The sequence below is a fragment of the Vespa velutina genome, chromosome 2 (assembly GCF_912470025.1).
Source record: "Vespa velutina chromosome 2, iVesVel2.1, whole genome shotgun sequence".
In the NCBI taxonomy this organism is placed as follows: Eukaryota; Metazoa; Arthropoda; class Insecta; order Hymenoptera; family Vespidae; genus Vespa; species Vespa velutina.
This window is the reverse complement of record NC_062189.1, coordinates 17,545,782-17,560,781: the sequence shown is the minus strand read 5'-3', so window position 1 is coordinate 17,560,781 and position 15,000 is coordinate 17,545,782. Positions and strand designations below refer to the sequence as shown.

The 15,000-nt window shown below is 37.6% G+C and overlaps 1 protein-coding gene across 34 annotated transcripts in view; it reads left to right on the top strand.

The window, feature by feature from the left end:
- LOC124946881 (regulating synaptic membrane exocytosis protein 1-like) overlaps positions 1-15,000 on the top strand; it is a 103,974-nt gene that overhangs the window by 11,723 nt on the left and 77,251 nt on the right. For 24 of the 34 annotated variants that reach the window (XR_007100230.1, XM_047488225.1, XM_047488240.1 and 21 more), the window contains exons 3-6: positions 1-68; positions 9,735-9,995; positions 10,769-10,999; positions 12,016-12,256. The exon at positions 1-68 is cut by the window's left edge and continues 137 nt beyond it. Coding sequence is in view for 33 of the 34 variants with exons in the window: in XM_047488225.1 (XP_047344181.1) it covers positions 1-68; positions 9,735-9,995; positions 10,769-10,999; positions 12,016-12,256 (801 nt within the window). In the remaining variant the exon portion in view is untranslated. Of the gene's footprint in view, positions 69-7,706; positions 8,768-9,734; positions 9,996-10,124; positions 10,222-10,763; positions 11,000-11,281; positions 11,690-12,015; positions 12,257-15,000 lie in introns of those variants that run through there. The other 10 variants (XM_047488244.1, XM_047488242.1, XM_047488241.1 and 7 more) reach the window with 10 other exon arrangements.

Genomic DNA, 15,000 nt, shown 5'->3' with positions numbered 1-15,000 from the left:
ACTGCAACTACTGCCACATCCGGTGCTGTGCACGTTGCGGTGGAAAGGTCACTCTACGTTCACGTAGGGTAAGCTTTAGATCGAATAAAGATTTAAAGGAGGAGAAGGAGGAGGAAGAAGAAGAAGAAGAAGAAAAAAAAAATTAGGAGATAGGAAAGAGAAGGGTACGAACGTGCGTACGAAAGAAAAAGGAAAAAGAACAAAATATTTCTCATACATTTTTTATATATATATATCAATATACGTAGGCGTACAGACTTATTACTATTATTATTATTATTATTATTATTATTTCTGTTTTTTTTTTTTTTTATTATTATACTTATTATTTTTTATCATACAAATTTTGTTCTCTCTATTATCCATCTCGCCTAATAAGTATTTACGCATATATAGTTAATTTTTAAATTATTACTTTTTGTCGTCATTGGTCTTTTTGTTTCTTTTTTTTTTTTTCTTTTTGTCGTTGTTTTTCTTTTCATTTTTTTCTTTTTTTTTTTTCTTTTTCTTTTTCATTTTTTTTTTTTCTTTTTTTTTTTATATTAACCTCGCGCAACCCACGATTGCTCTTTCCTATCTAATTTTCTTTTCCTTTTCTTCTATTTCAAAATGCAAAATGAATATGGTGATGTTTAACGAAGTCAATTTTCGTACGGACCAATAAACGGTTTACATGTGCTCGCACGTAAAAGGGTAGAAAGGAGACTAATGGGTGGATGTCAGTTTCCTAGAAACACTCATGAAGCTTCGCTAGCATAAAAGAGGATAACCAATGTGTGTCGTCGTCGCACGCCTGAAATACGTGGAAATAATTGATCTATAGCGAACGTATTCTCTCTCTTTCTCTCTCTTTCTTTTTCTTTCTCTCTCTTTCTCTATCTATCTCTCTTATACTCTTCGCCAGTCTCTTACCGTCATCGCCACTGGTAGCATACCAATTAACTCTTATCGTATGTTTATATACATATACATATGTATCTATATATATATATATATATATATACATATTAGATCTATGTATACGTATAATATCGATAGTGGGTGCAATGTCGATATTAAATGGTCACCATGCGAATGCGAACACCATTTACTCAGAAGCCATTCTTTTACGATATTACCTTACGCAATTACTAGGCAGATTTCTATCGAACGTAGTCTCTTTCTCTCTCTCCCTCTCTCTCTCTCTCTCTTTGTTTCTCATGTTTGATAATTATAGTAATAATAATAATAATAATCGATAAATCTTCTTATCGATAAGAGAATCTCAAATGACATTACGAGGATCTCAAAATAACGCTCGAGAGATTAAGAAATAATTAAGAAATCATTTTATATGAATAATCTGTAATTTCTCTTTTGAAAGTAATCGATGGGAGTCGATAGAGTTAGACAAAGAGCAAGTTGGTACTTACTTACTTACTTACTTATTTACTTACTTACTTACTTACTTACTTACTTATCTATTCGTTATAAATTAGTCAGTAATTTTCTCGTCGTGGTTATTGCCCAGCGGATAAGATATGACTAGCGGTAAGAGTCATTGGACCATTTCTATTAAACGATTCACCTTTGACGTTATCACGAGATTATATGTATAAATGTCGGAAGTGGGGATCAATGTCGATTAACGAGGACTTAACCTCTTGGATTCTCTTAACTTATTTATTGATTTTGACTGGTCGATTAAATTAACGTCTAAAACGTTTGATATTTGTCATCCAATAATCGTTATTATCGTCTTCCGATTGTCGTTCGTCATCTACGGTATATTACAAAACAACTAAGTTCATATTTATAGATAACTTCCGTAAGGATTTACATATATACATATATACATATACATATTCATATATATATACATACATACATACATACATACATACATACATACATACATATATATATATATATATCCTTCTCTGTTTCTTTCACATTTACTACTCTGGTCATAGTTGCCATTGTTCTGAACGAATCGATAACCACTACAAACTTCGAGCGTACGCTTGTCGCTCGAGCGATATGCTTAGAGACATCGTCGAAGTGTCAACGCGGGTGGATAAGCGACGTTGCTGGGGAAGATCGTTAATAGCTCTTCGTACTGTCATTGCACATGGCCGTGCGCCATTCTTCTTACCATCTAAAGATACACGAAATCAAACACGTGTACCACCCAGTTACAAATTTCTTTTTAACATCGTCGAACTTTCCCCTCTTTTTTTGTTTTTTTCATCCTATCCTATTCGCCCCTCCCTCATTGTTACGTACACATATCAACTTACTGTTCTATTCGTCGAATTCATCGTTATCTCGAAGAAGTTTGTTCTTTTTCTTTTCTTTTTCTTTTTTTTTTTTGCTTTTATTTTTTTATTTTTTTTTATTTAAAAAAAAAATCTCCACTTACATACGAATGAATAGTTATCGTAGTTTTTTATGGAATTAAAATTGTCGAATCGCGTTATTAAAAGTCATAATTAATTTCTTGATCTCTTTTGTTTTCTCTTGATCCCTCTCTTTGTCTCTTACCTTTTAAAATCGGATACAAACTTTTCTTTCGCTTTAAATTTGAGTAATATCTTTGATGACTAAAAAAAGAAAAAAACAAAAAAAAGAAAGAGGAAAAAAGAATAAGAAGGAAAGGAAGAAACGAAGTTATGTTTAATCGCTAGAGAGAGAGAGAGAGAGAGAGAGAGAGAGAGAGAGAGAGAGAGAAGGAAAAAAAGGATTTCTCTTTCTCCTCACCAGATAGATTCTCACGATCGAGAAATAATCGATTCGTTTGGTATCTTTGGGCATCGTTGACGAACTCGAGACAATCGGCGTCAGGGGCATAGAACACATTATCATTTGGATCGATACTACTTCGTACACACACCGACAAATACAACGACGAGGGTAGCGCGTAAAGTACTGACGTATATGGCGAGAGCAGAGCATGCGAGTGAAATATAGCAGATGGATAGAGATAGACAGTGAGAAAGAGAAAGAGAGAGATAGAGAGATAGACAGATATATATATATATATATATATATATATATATATATATAGAGAGAGAGAGAGAGAGAGAGAGAGAGAGAAAGTACTTTGTGGTAGAATCGGACACGCGTGTTCCTCTGCGGCAAAGGGGAAAGAGGAATAGATAGAAAGAGATAGAAAGAGATAGATAGATAAAGGGAGAGAGAGAGAAAGAGAGAGAGAGAGATAGTAGAGCTTTCTCTCTTCGTCAGAGACACACGCGAGCACAATGAGAGGATAGAGCATCGTAAGCCGCGCGCTTGGGCGATACGCGACATCATCGATCGAAAATACGAGTGGTCGGGAGTACACGGTGGTTGGTAGGTGAGTGAGTGGGTGGTGGAGAACTGTGCAGGGAGATCGGATCGGATACGAGGAGGGGTGAAGGGTAATGATAGCGTGGTAGAGGAGATGACAAAAAAAAAAAAAGAAAAAAGAAAAACAAGAAAGAAAATGAGAATGAAAATCTCAAAAGTCAATTGTCATTGTTGTCTTACATAATTCCATTTAATTTTGTTACATTTTCCTTTTTTATCATATCAAAAGATATATATGTGTGTGTGGGAAAATTTTTCGACTGTATTGTATAATCGAAATTGTTCTTTTTTCCTTTTTTTTCTTTTTTTTTTCTCTTTACTTCTTTTTGTTATCACCTGCTTGATTTCTTCATCAAGATGACGTTTCGTATTATTTAAGATTTCTCGTTTCAAAGTAGTAATTCTCTCTCTCTCTCTCTCTCTCTCTCTCTCTCTTTCTCTCTCTCTCTCTCTTTCATTTTCTTTCTGCCGCGTTTTAATCGCGTCATCTGACGTGAATTCTTTTTTCTATTTTGATTTCATGTCCATTCATCTTGTCGAATCATTGTCGCATTAATCATCATATCATACGACTTTAAACGATAACACACCCACCAAGCACGAAAGCCTATACCTATCTATCGATCGATAAATAAAAGAACCCACATACATACACAGTTATTTATTTTCTTTCTTAACCTTAATGCAATACCGTTTGTTTTCTATTCTTCTTCTTTTTTTTTTTTTTTTTTTTTTTTCTTTTTGTATCATTTTCCATATATCACACGTATTATATTATACGTACATATATATAATACGAACGTATGTATGTGTGTATGTAACATAATACGAACGTATAATACATACGTACGTACATATCAAGTAACATAAATTACTATCAAAGTTGCTGAGAGACAGACACAGAGAGAGAGAGAGAGAGAGAGAGAGAGAGAGAGAGAGAGAGAGAGAGAGAGAGAGAGAGAATAAGATTCAGGATATCTACTTAAAGTTCAGAAAATTTAGAGCCTCGGCTGTTAGATAGGACCATTCTAGAGCTATAAATACATCAGATGTAGGTACTTACTTACTTCCTACGCGAAGTAGTAACGGTCAATGATTGCGCTCTCGGGTTTAAAGAATGAAGAAGAAGAAAGAGGTAAGAAGGAAGATGGAGGAAGAAGGAAGAAGGAAGAAGGAAGGAAGAAAGTAAGACAGAAAGAAAGAAAGAAAGAAAGAAAGAAAGAAAGAAAGTAGGTAGTTCGATGATGACTTGTGGCCGTGTACGCGACATTGGCCGGCTGGTTTGTTACGCGCTTTCTTTTTCTTTCTTTCTCTCTCTCTCTCTCTCTCTCTCTTTCTCTCTTTCCCTTTTCTTTCCCGTCGTCACGGTTTAGGCTCTGCGTGGGAGCTTATGAATGGGGCGCGTCCCTGCGTGACGTCACCACGCGAGAACGTTGGACGCGCGATAGTGGAGGTGGTACCGTGGATGAGAGATGGTGGCGGTGGTATTGGTAATGGTGATGATGATGGTAGTGGGTAGTGATGGTGGTGGTGGTGGTGGTGGTGGTGGTAGTGATGGTAGTAGCAGTGGTGGTGGTAGTAGCAGCAGTGGTGGTGGTAGTGTTGATGGTAGTGGTAGTGGTGGTGGCGGTGGCGCGTGCTAACATTGCTGCCTGGCCGGGATAGGTGTGTGAGATAGGGGTGGGGGGTGCGGCTGACTAAGTCGATGGACGGCGAGATGCTGGGCTGGCTCTATCGTGCGCGGGAGGCGGGTAGACGTGACGCAACATATTGATCTAAGTTTCGTAGTGCCGGCTCGCTTTGCTGCTTGTAGAGAGAAAGGGGTGCAGAGGGAGAACGAGAGAGAGAGAGAGAGAGAGAGAGAGAGAGAGAGAGAGAGAGATAAAGAGAGATAGGGAGAGGGAGGAAGGTTGCTGGAAACGAAATACGGGGCTTGCCCGCTCTGTAAACTTACTCTGGGACTTGTAGGCAGTACTTGCGTCGATCTTAGAACGAAGAGGGAGAGAGAGCGTAGGAAAAGATAATTTCAGGAAGGAATGATGATAGCGATAAATGAGAAAGAGAGAGAGAGAAAGAGAGAGAGAGAGAGAGAGAGAGAGAGAGAGAGAATTTTCTTATAGTTATATTTTCTTTTTACCAATTTTTAAACTTTCAGATTGGACGTATACGATCACGATGATCACGATGATGATCATCAATCGATTGCTTTCAACGTTTAATAATTACTCACAATTTCAATGACAACTATATATTCTTATACGCTAAACTTTACTTAGAAAAGAGATCGCGTGCCCATCTTATTTCTTTTGTGTATCATTTATTCTATATTAAGATCGTGGATAGTCTTAGACGTTAGGAAAGTTCATTTGCGAGAATCGTTTGACATGTTACGTCGTCTGGGTGGTGACATTAAACAGAGTTATTGTTAATGTCTACAACAACGATTTTAAAAATATCCTTCTCACGGAATTTCTTCCTTGTTCTTTCACCATCTGCTCGTGACGTTACTGAAGGGTTTCGTTCTTTCCTCTGGCCAACACGATCTTGCACCATCCTTGTTGCTCGCTTTTCTTTCCATTTTTTTTTCATTCTCTTTCTCTTTTTCTCTCTATCTCTTTTCCCCCCTCTCCCTCTCTCTCTCTCTCTCTCTCTCTCTTTCTCTATCTCTATATCTATTTCTATCTCTCTGTCTCGTACTTTCTATCAAACAATTCCACCTGGATGATGTCAAGAGACACGATAAAGACCTTTCACGTGCAAGCAAATTATATATCGGTAGGATATCCAAAAGAAAGGTACGGATTCATACTAGGCGTAATCAAACGCTAGTATTTCCTCGCGAAAAAGGAGGAAAATTGTTCTCTCTGTAGTAGATATGTACTAAGAAATAATTTTGAATTGCCGTTGAATCGAGAAAAGCTTTCTCGTTATTCCAATGCTATTTTAAGAGCACAGGACGACGACGACGACGACGACGACGATGATGACGACGACGATGATATCTCACCGCACAGCTTAACTTTCATCAATCTCGTTTTTTAATTCTGCTAGCATTACGCTCGAGCACCATTTTAGGATAGTCCTCTGAAGTAGAGAAAAAGAGTGAAAAAGATAGATGGATAGATGGATAGAGAGTGAGAAAGAAGTACAACGGACGAGTCTCAAGCAACATCGTCGTAGGCTCTATCTACTCGGTGGTCTGAAGGGTCGTCTGAGCATAGATGCCACTCAGCCATGTAGACTTTGTTGTTTGAAAACTGAAGGCGGCCTATGGTTTTACCTTGACAACGTAGCTTCTTTTATTTTCATTAATTTTCATTTTTTACGTCGCTTTTTTCCCCGTCGAGTAGCTTGGCATCTCCATTTTCCTCATCTTCTTCCTTTTACTCCTTTAATTATATCGTAGAAAATGATTTATCCTCGATGATTTATCAATCGAATATTATAAAAAAATAAATGAAAGAACGAACTGTCACGTGTTCGTTAATGATATTAATACTTAGGTGATATTATCTATTTTATATAAACATATGACAATTTGGATTTTTTAACGAAACAATGGATTGGTCTAAGATCAAATGCATGCTTAACACTTTCTTAAGATGTGATACAAGAACGAGAGTGAGAGAGAAAGAGAGAGAAAGATAGATAGAGAGATAGACATAGTAGAGTCGAAGATTAGCTCGTTGAAATCGATCGATCGACCTTTCCTTAGGAGGTACCACGACCTCCTCTCATCAACCAGGACGTTCATCCTCCGGTCATCTTCCCTTCTCAAATAGCGTCATCGCTTTCGTTCTCGGCTAGTTGTTTCTCACGTTTACGGCTACTACGACGTAGCTCCTACGCAAAGCTAATAAAACGATCTGAATTAATTAGCTCTCTAATTAATTAATGCAAATCGTTTCTCATCCAAATCTCATTAATGTGATCATTTACCCTTATCTACCTATTTATCTATCGTACCTATCATATTACATGAACTTTTCTTTTAATTCTTAACTTTTTTTTCTCTCTCTCCTTCTCTCATTCTATCATCTTCTCTATCATTCCTTTCTATCTCAATGTACCATTTTAGAATGATGAGAAATAGCACGGATGTACAATATACACAATATCTACATTGAAAGGATTCGGTAGGTAGAATACGTATGCGTTCTCTCTTTCGGATGACAGGGTGGAGGTAGGGTGGTTGGGTGGAGGTGGGGGTGGAGATAGGGGGTACACACAGAGCGAGGGTGGAAAGGGGTAGCGCTCTTGACATATTGCTACCTAGGCAACTCGACGAAGTGCTCTTCAGGGCTCCCTCTCCCAGACCTCTCCTGTCTTTCCCGCTTCGTTTCTCGGTCCTCCAGCTGTACTTTGATCCAACGCGGGCTGACCCACCAGCAGTCTGCACCGAGATTCGCTGGGCGTTGCAAGTCTTTTCGAAAAGGCTCCTTCTCTCTCTCTCTCTCTCTCTCTCTCTCGCTCTCGCTCTTGCTCTCGCTCTCGTTCTCGTTCTCGCTCTCGCTCTCGCTCTCTCTCTCTCTCTCTCTCTCTCTCTCTCACTGTTTTGCTCACATACTGTTTTGAGAACTCGCGTGTACGGTGTTTGGATCAAGTTTACAAGTGTCCCTCTTTGTGAATCTTAATGTGAACAGGTGCGTGAACCCAGTGATGTTGTGAATCTTATTTTACCTTGTATATTGCTTTCTCTGTCTCTCTCTCTCTCTCTCTCTCCTTCTCTCTCTTTCTCCCGTTGGATGCTGCGTTTTAGATTGTTCTCGGTTGCCAACCGTGACGACAAGAGAATTCAGTTCGATCGGATCGCTCGAAGGTCACGTACTACGCGGCTGTCGGGCGGGCTTGTGACTCGTGACGAACGATGCGTGTCCTACTTCGGTTAAAAGGATGTGCCACCGACGTAGTCGTCGTCATCATCGTCGTCGTCGTCGTCGTCGCCGTCGTCGTCTCATTTTTTGAACGCTACGTTCTAGCTCATCGCGCTTTCATGCCGCTTTGCCCTTTTCGAAATGGGACGAGCTTTTATTTTTGTGCGATCCTTATAACGCGACTACGACGATAATACCCGAAACAATATTTTCGTGAGATAACCGTCGAATCGATAACGTACTTACCTGTTTTCTCTTCTTGTTCTTCGAATCTCTCTTTCTCTCTCTTTCTCTCTCTCTCTCTCTCTCTCTTTCTTTTTCTTTTTCTTTTTCTTCTGCTTCCTCCTTTTTTCTTCTTCTATTTTTTCTTTCTTTCTTTTATTCTCTTTTATCGAAAGTGACAAAAAAAAAAAAAAAAATAAATAAAAAGAAGAAAAAAGTAAGTGACAAAAGGAAGAGTGCAAGAGTGCGTTCGACGCTTTACGCGAGTGTATCCACAAGTACAATAGTTTTTTTTTATTGGATTTCTTCGTCGATTTATCTCTGTCCTCTTTTTTTTCCGTGTAAGTGAATAATCAATATTTTTTATCCAGTTATCTCTTCCTTAAAAAAAAAATATATATGTATATATATATATATATATATATTTCCTTGGAGTTGCATCATTCGTTGAAATCAAATTCAAATCAATTTGTTCTAGATATTATAAATCGATCGTTTGCGTTAAATTATTAGACGTTTCTTTTTCTTTTTTTTTTTTTTCTCTAGATAATTGATAATTTGTATTAGTAAACGAGCATACGAGAATGTTTCATGAGAACGCGTGACACGAGTTTTCCAATTTGTCGTACGCGCCACACCGTTAACGTTCGTCACTCGATTCCAGTCTATAGTAGTTCGAGAACTACCACCAGGTGCCGCATGCTTATCGCACAAAACCACCCCCTAACGACCACCCTATGACTTTACTAGTATAGTTCATGACGCCTCACTGGATACCGCATATTGCTCAACGCAATATACGCACCCAATTAAGATCCTACCAAGTTGAAATGACATACATAACTCACGTCAGATACTATGATTTTTAAATAGTAACAGCACAACAGTACATCGATCGCAATTCCGATTTCTTTATTCGAGAGAAAGAAAAGAAAAAAAAAAAAAAAAAAAAAAAAAAAAAAAAAAAAAAAGAAAAGAAAGAAAAGAAAATAAGAAAATAAAAATTATATTAATGTAGGAGAGCGTAAATCCATAAAGGGATTCTTTCCTTTAATTTTTCTCATTTTTGTTGTTGTTGCTGTTTTCTTTTTTTTTTTTTTTTTTAATATTAAATTTAGGATCAGCCTCATGATCCAAACGAATTGATTTGATTTCGAATCTAGGCATCATTATTAGAAGAATCCAATGAGATTTCTCGAGAGATTTTAGAATCGATCGTAGGAGAGTTTATAAGCGTGGAAAAGATTTTCATCGATTAGAGAGAATGAATGAAATATAATCGTTAACGAGTATATTCGATAAATTTAGGAAATATGGGTGTGCATCCTCTGTCGGAAGAAGCAAGAGGTCCTTACGATGACGAAGGCAGGCCTCGGTGCCGCGGACAACGCGATGCTGCCACGAATGCAGGAGGACATGCAGGTGGGTGGTCCTCCGGGACTCGTGGACCAAACTCAGGATAAGAGGCCGAAACTCGAGAGGGCGCACAGCGCAGCCGAGAAGGAGAACCTGCCTTTGCTGCAAAGAAGCGGAAGTCTGCTCAAAAGGCAGTATTCCCAGCAAGAGCAGGTGTGCTTTACCACATTTACATATTATCCGATGCTTTTAACCCTTTAATCGCCTGCCCGAAGGACACCCTGCGAGAACACATAGGTACCTAGTATTCTACACCTTCCGCAAACACCTTCGCGATCCTTGATTACGTAATCGTTTGGACTCAGTCTCGGGGCTTGATTAATGGCGAACACGAGACACCGGATATGGTTATAGACCAACACACCTGGCACGAGAATTCGTAAGCGTCCAAATGGTACTCGCACGATTTTACAAAACACAATTCGATGCACGAATGAACAGCACGATAACAAACATTCTCTCGATTGTTATTATTATTATTATTATTATTATTATTATTATTATTATTATCATTATCATTATCATTATCATTATCATTATCATTATCATTATCATTATCATTATATTAATTATATTGTTTAGCGTATTCATTTTAAAGTAGGATCAAGGCTATGCGATTCTCAGGTCTTAAAGGGTTAAAGCGACGCTTAATATTAGAGCAATGGAGAAAGAGAGAGAAAGAGAGAGAGAGAGAGAGAGAGAGAGAGAGAAAGATAGAGAAAGAAAGAGAGAAAGAGAGAGATAGTCATGTTAAATGTAATGCTTAGCTCAGGATAAAACTCAACGAGATCGGCCTCGGTTACCAACTATCAACGATTGTGAGAACGTATGTTCTCGATCGGCGCACCTTAAAGTTTCCATTATCGTCGGGGAGAATCAGACGTCGGATAATAAAAAAAGGAAAAATGTGCTCTTTGCAAGCGCAGGTTCCAGGACGTCGGGTGTCCACAAGTGATAGCGGAGTAGAGATGTCTGTTTCACCTCATTCGAGAAGTCTACCGACACCCCATGTAGTCGTTGGTTCGTATCCCGTTCAACAAACTCCAAGACATCCTGCAGCCTACCCCGAGGACGATCCTAGTCTGTACAGGGGTGAAATCGACGGTCTCATGAGACAACATCCACAAAATTATCCGAGGCAACGACCGATCTATCAGGTTCGTTTATTCTCTTCCCCAATAATCGCATGGGCCTTTCTTCTTCTACTTCTTCTACTTTTTTCTACTTCTACTTCTACTTCTTCTTCCGCTTTTTTTCTCTTTTCTTCGTTTCTTTTTTTTTTTCTTTTTCTTTTCTCTCTCTCTCTCTCTCTCTCTCTCTCTCTCTCTCTCTTTTAATTGACGAACGCAATAACGCATCCCAAAGAGTGCTAGTTAAAGAATGACGCTTGCGTATGTAATTGTATTTATCTGTATTTGTATGTATCTGTGGACGAACGAACGAGCACGAATTCAAACTACAAAGGACAACGTCCGAGAGCAATATAAACAGATGTCTGTTTATATATCGCCCAGCTATCGGATCGCGTTCTATTTATTTGGCACGATACTAACCGGGACACACACGACATTCGCGTTCAGTAGATGTTTGACGATTGTATAGGATACCAAAGCTTATTACGATCGCTTCGACGAGTGCGAGCCTTCTTTCTTTTTCTTCTTAACATTAATTCACTTTTAGATATTTTTAAACGATAAACAAATGCTTATTCACGCTTTATTAATATTGGATATATTAATCTCTAACCTTATTAACTCTCTTCGATTCGAAAGCATTAATTATATGAACGGAAGACTAATAAAAGGACGAGAATGATATTTTATGTGACCCAATGACATTCCACATAGGTACGTTGTAATTATTTAATCAATTTTTTATCCGATTTAATTACATTTACAATGATATTAACGATTTTCTGTTACTTCTCTTTCTACATGTATACATATATATATATATATATATATATATATATATTTATTTATTGAATATACATATATTGGATTTTTATATATATATATATTGGATTGTATGATGAAATGAAGATTGATATTAATGTCGAATGTTTTGAAATATTTAAATAAAAATGTCAGAGACAATGAAAGAAAGAAAGAAAAGATATGAAAAGATGGTAATAAAATTACATTATCGGAAATGATATTGTTACTTCTGACAGGATCAGAACTCTGACATTGCAATGGCGTATGGTCAATCAGGGACAGAGACCGGTCCTTCGCGTGGACCGGTACATCCCTCGCAACAACACACTGTGGTACATCAAGCGCAAGGTACGCATCCCTCTCAATCAACTGCCTCAGGTCAGAGTACTCTTCAGCAACAAAGAAGTTATAGTAGCAGCGAGGAAGAACGAAGTACGCCAGAATGTGGTAGCGACGAGCCTGACGAGTCCGAGAAGGGTGAGTCCATTCGTAATAATCATTAAAATGAATCTCTTTTAATCGATTTAATTATTATTATTAATCGCACCGTCGAATTATAATATTATTCTTATTATCATTATTATCATTATTAATTATCATCATCGAAATCTTTATACATATATATATATATAGTTTGTTTATCGTACGAAGATAAACGTTAAAGGAGAAATGAACAATCGATAAATAATTAAGCTCAAGTGAATCTTTCGAGGGAATATTTTCAATATTCGAAAATACTCTAGTATACGGATATTTATATAAGGACGGCCATTGTGTTTTCTCTCTCACTCACTCTCTGTGTCTATTTTCAGTGTTTCTTTTTTCTTTTCTTTTTCTTTCTCTCTCTCTCTCTCTCTCTCTCTCTTTCTCTCTCGATGTTTACGATTTTCGTAAGGCTCGAACGACGAAAATCGTCGTCGAGATCGCACACAATAAAGAGAGAGGGAGAGAGAGAGAGAGAGAGAGAGAGAGAGAGAGAGAGAGAAAGAAAGAGAAAGAAAAAGAGAAAAAGAGAACGTACTCGTATATGTTAGCACCTAAGGGGGTCAGCGTCGCCCTTGAAAATAGGTGCACGGGAAAAGCATGGCCATTCCGTGTCAATGAGTATCTAGTTTACGAAGAGAACGGCTGCACTTGTATCACGATATATTTACAGGCAGCCAAGCCGAGGAAGGAAAGCGTAATCGACCGATCAACGCTCTCTCACAGTCTATAAACTTTCAGTGGGGGTCGTTATTGGTTTGTGTTCTCTCTCCCTTTCCCTCTCCCTTTTCCTGTCTTTATCTCTATACCTTCCATGATATCAATAGAAAATCTTCCATAGAACTTTTTTCATACTCGATATTTGTTCTTTTAAAAAATATCATATCAACAATGATATTTATACATTACACACATATATATATATATATATATATATGTATATATGTGTGTGCATGTGTGTTGGTTATATCGTGGGAAGATGATTCGAATTGATAATGTGAGATAGTATTAGTAATAGTAATAGTAAAGAAAAAATTTGTAGAATCGGAAAAGTTGAATTTACAAGTGGTTTCATGGGGGGTCTCTCTTTCGAGAGAAAGCGAGATAGATAGATAGATAAAGAGAGAGAGAGAGAGAGAGAGAGAGAGAGAGAGAGAGAGAGAGAGAGAAAGAGCACGTGCAGTCACGGTGTGAGAGAGGGGAAAGGGAGAAAGAGAATTCGTTCGTGGTTTGCATGGAGTTTGATCGAAGGTAGGGCGACACGAAGACAAGTTTCTATCGATCGTGTGGTATCCTCCACACAAATATGATACACGTACATACACATATACATACATATATATACAATGAAGATATACAATGCAATCGCGAGTTTTATATAGTATCGTATCGTATCATATTCGTATCATATGAGAACTCGTATTATCAACGATTTAAAGAATTTTATTAAAAGTCTATGGCGTCCTCGAGAAAAGTTTATGGTATCCCATATATTATTATTATACGTTGCTTTGAATTGTGTCAGTAACTAATGTTAGTCGTTTAAATAGATCCGTATAGGTACGAGTAAATAATTAGATGTAATTATCTAATAAGATATTTTCTAATTAGTAGACGATCAATTCTTTGTTACATCGACGATCTAAATGAAGATAGATAAAGAGGATACAAAGAAAGAGAGAGAGAGAGAGAGAGAGAGAGAGAGAGAGAGAGTGACAGAGAGAGAGAGAGAGAGAGAGAGAGAGACATAATAGAAATAGTGAAGGTGACAATGGAGGAGGCGACATGTACGTAGGTAGTCGTGTCCTCATATGTATGTATTATATATACATGTACATACGTACATATGTAGTACGTGCTTTACAGTTGATTAGACTCGAGATCGGCGAACCGTGAACCGATTCATCCAGGTGCGCATCGTCGGTAGAGAAACAGAGAGAGAGAGAGAGAGAGAGAGAGAGAGAGAGAGAGAGAGAGAGAGAGAGAGATAGGTGTACATCGAAGACAGGAATAAACTCTTCCACGCTCTCTTCGTCTACCTTTGTAACCCTCCTCGTTCTTTATTTAATATACCTTCTTTTTTCTCTTCTCTTCTCTCTCTCTCTCTCTCTCTCTCTCTCTCTCTATTTTTTTTTCTTTTTTCTTTTTTCTCCTTCCTTTCACCGACACATCGAAGGTCGTCCGATATAATATATAATGTACTCCATTTTGCGCGACGTATAATTCCCGTTAAAATCGTGGGAAAATTTCTTTTTTTATTTTTATGTATATATATATATATATATATATATATATATATATATATATATCCCTAGGCAGGAAAATTTTCCACGAAATTTTTCTCCCTTAATCGATACGAAATTCTGTCTAGGGTGCTTGTTAGAGGGGTGCTTTAGAAAATGTATACATACATACATACATACATACATATGTATCTATTAGCGTGTGCAAACGGTAAAATCGTTTCCTATATTACCGACCGCACATCAAAATAAAATCAATCGTAATCCCTTATTTTTCAAGGGGCGCTTGCATTTGATTGTACATAATTCGAATGGTGGAAATATACGAAAGAAATTTTAATATTCAGGCATTTAATATCATTCTTTGAAGTCCATTCTTCGAAGATTTTTTTCATTTCAAGTGATTTTCCTTTTCTCTCTCTTTCTCTCTCTCTCTCTCTCTCTTTCTTCCCTCAATTCTTTGGTAGTTCGATTTTGTCAAAGTTCACCACGTGT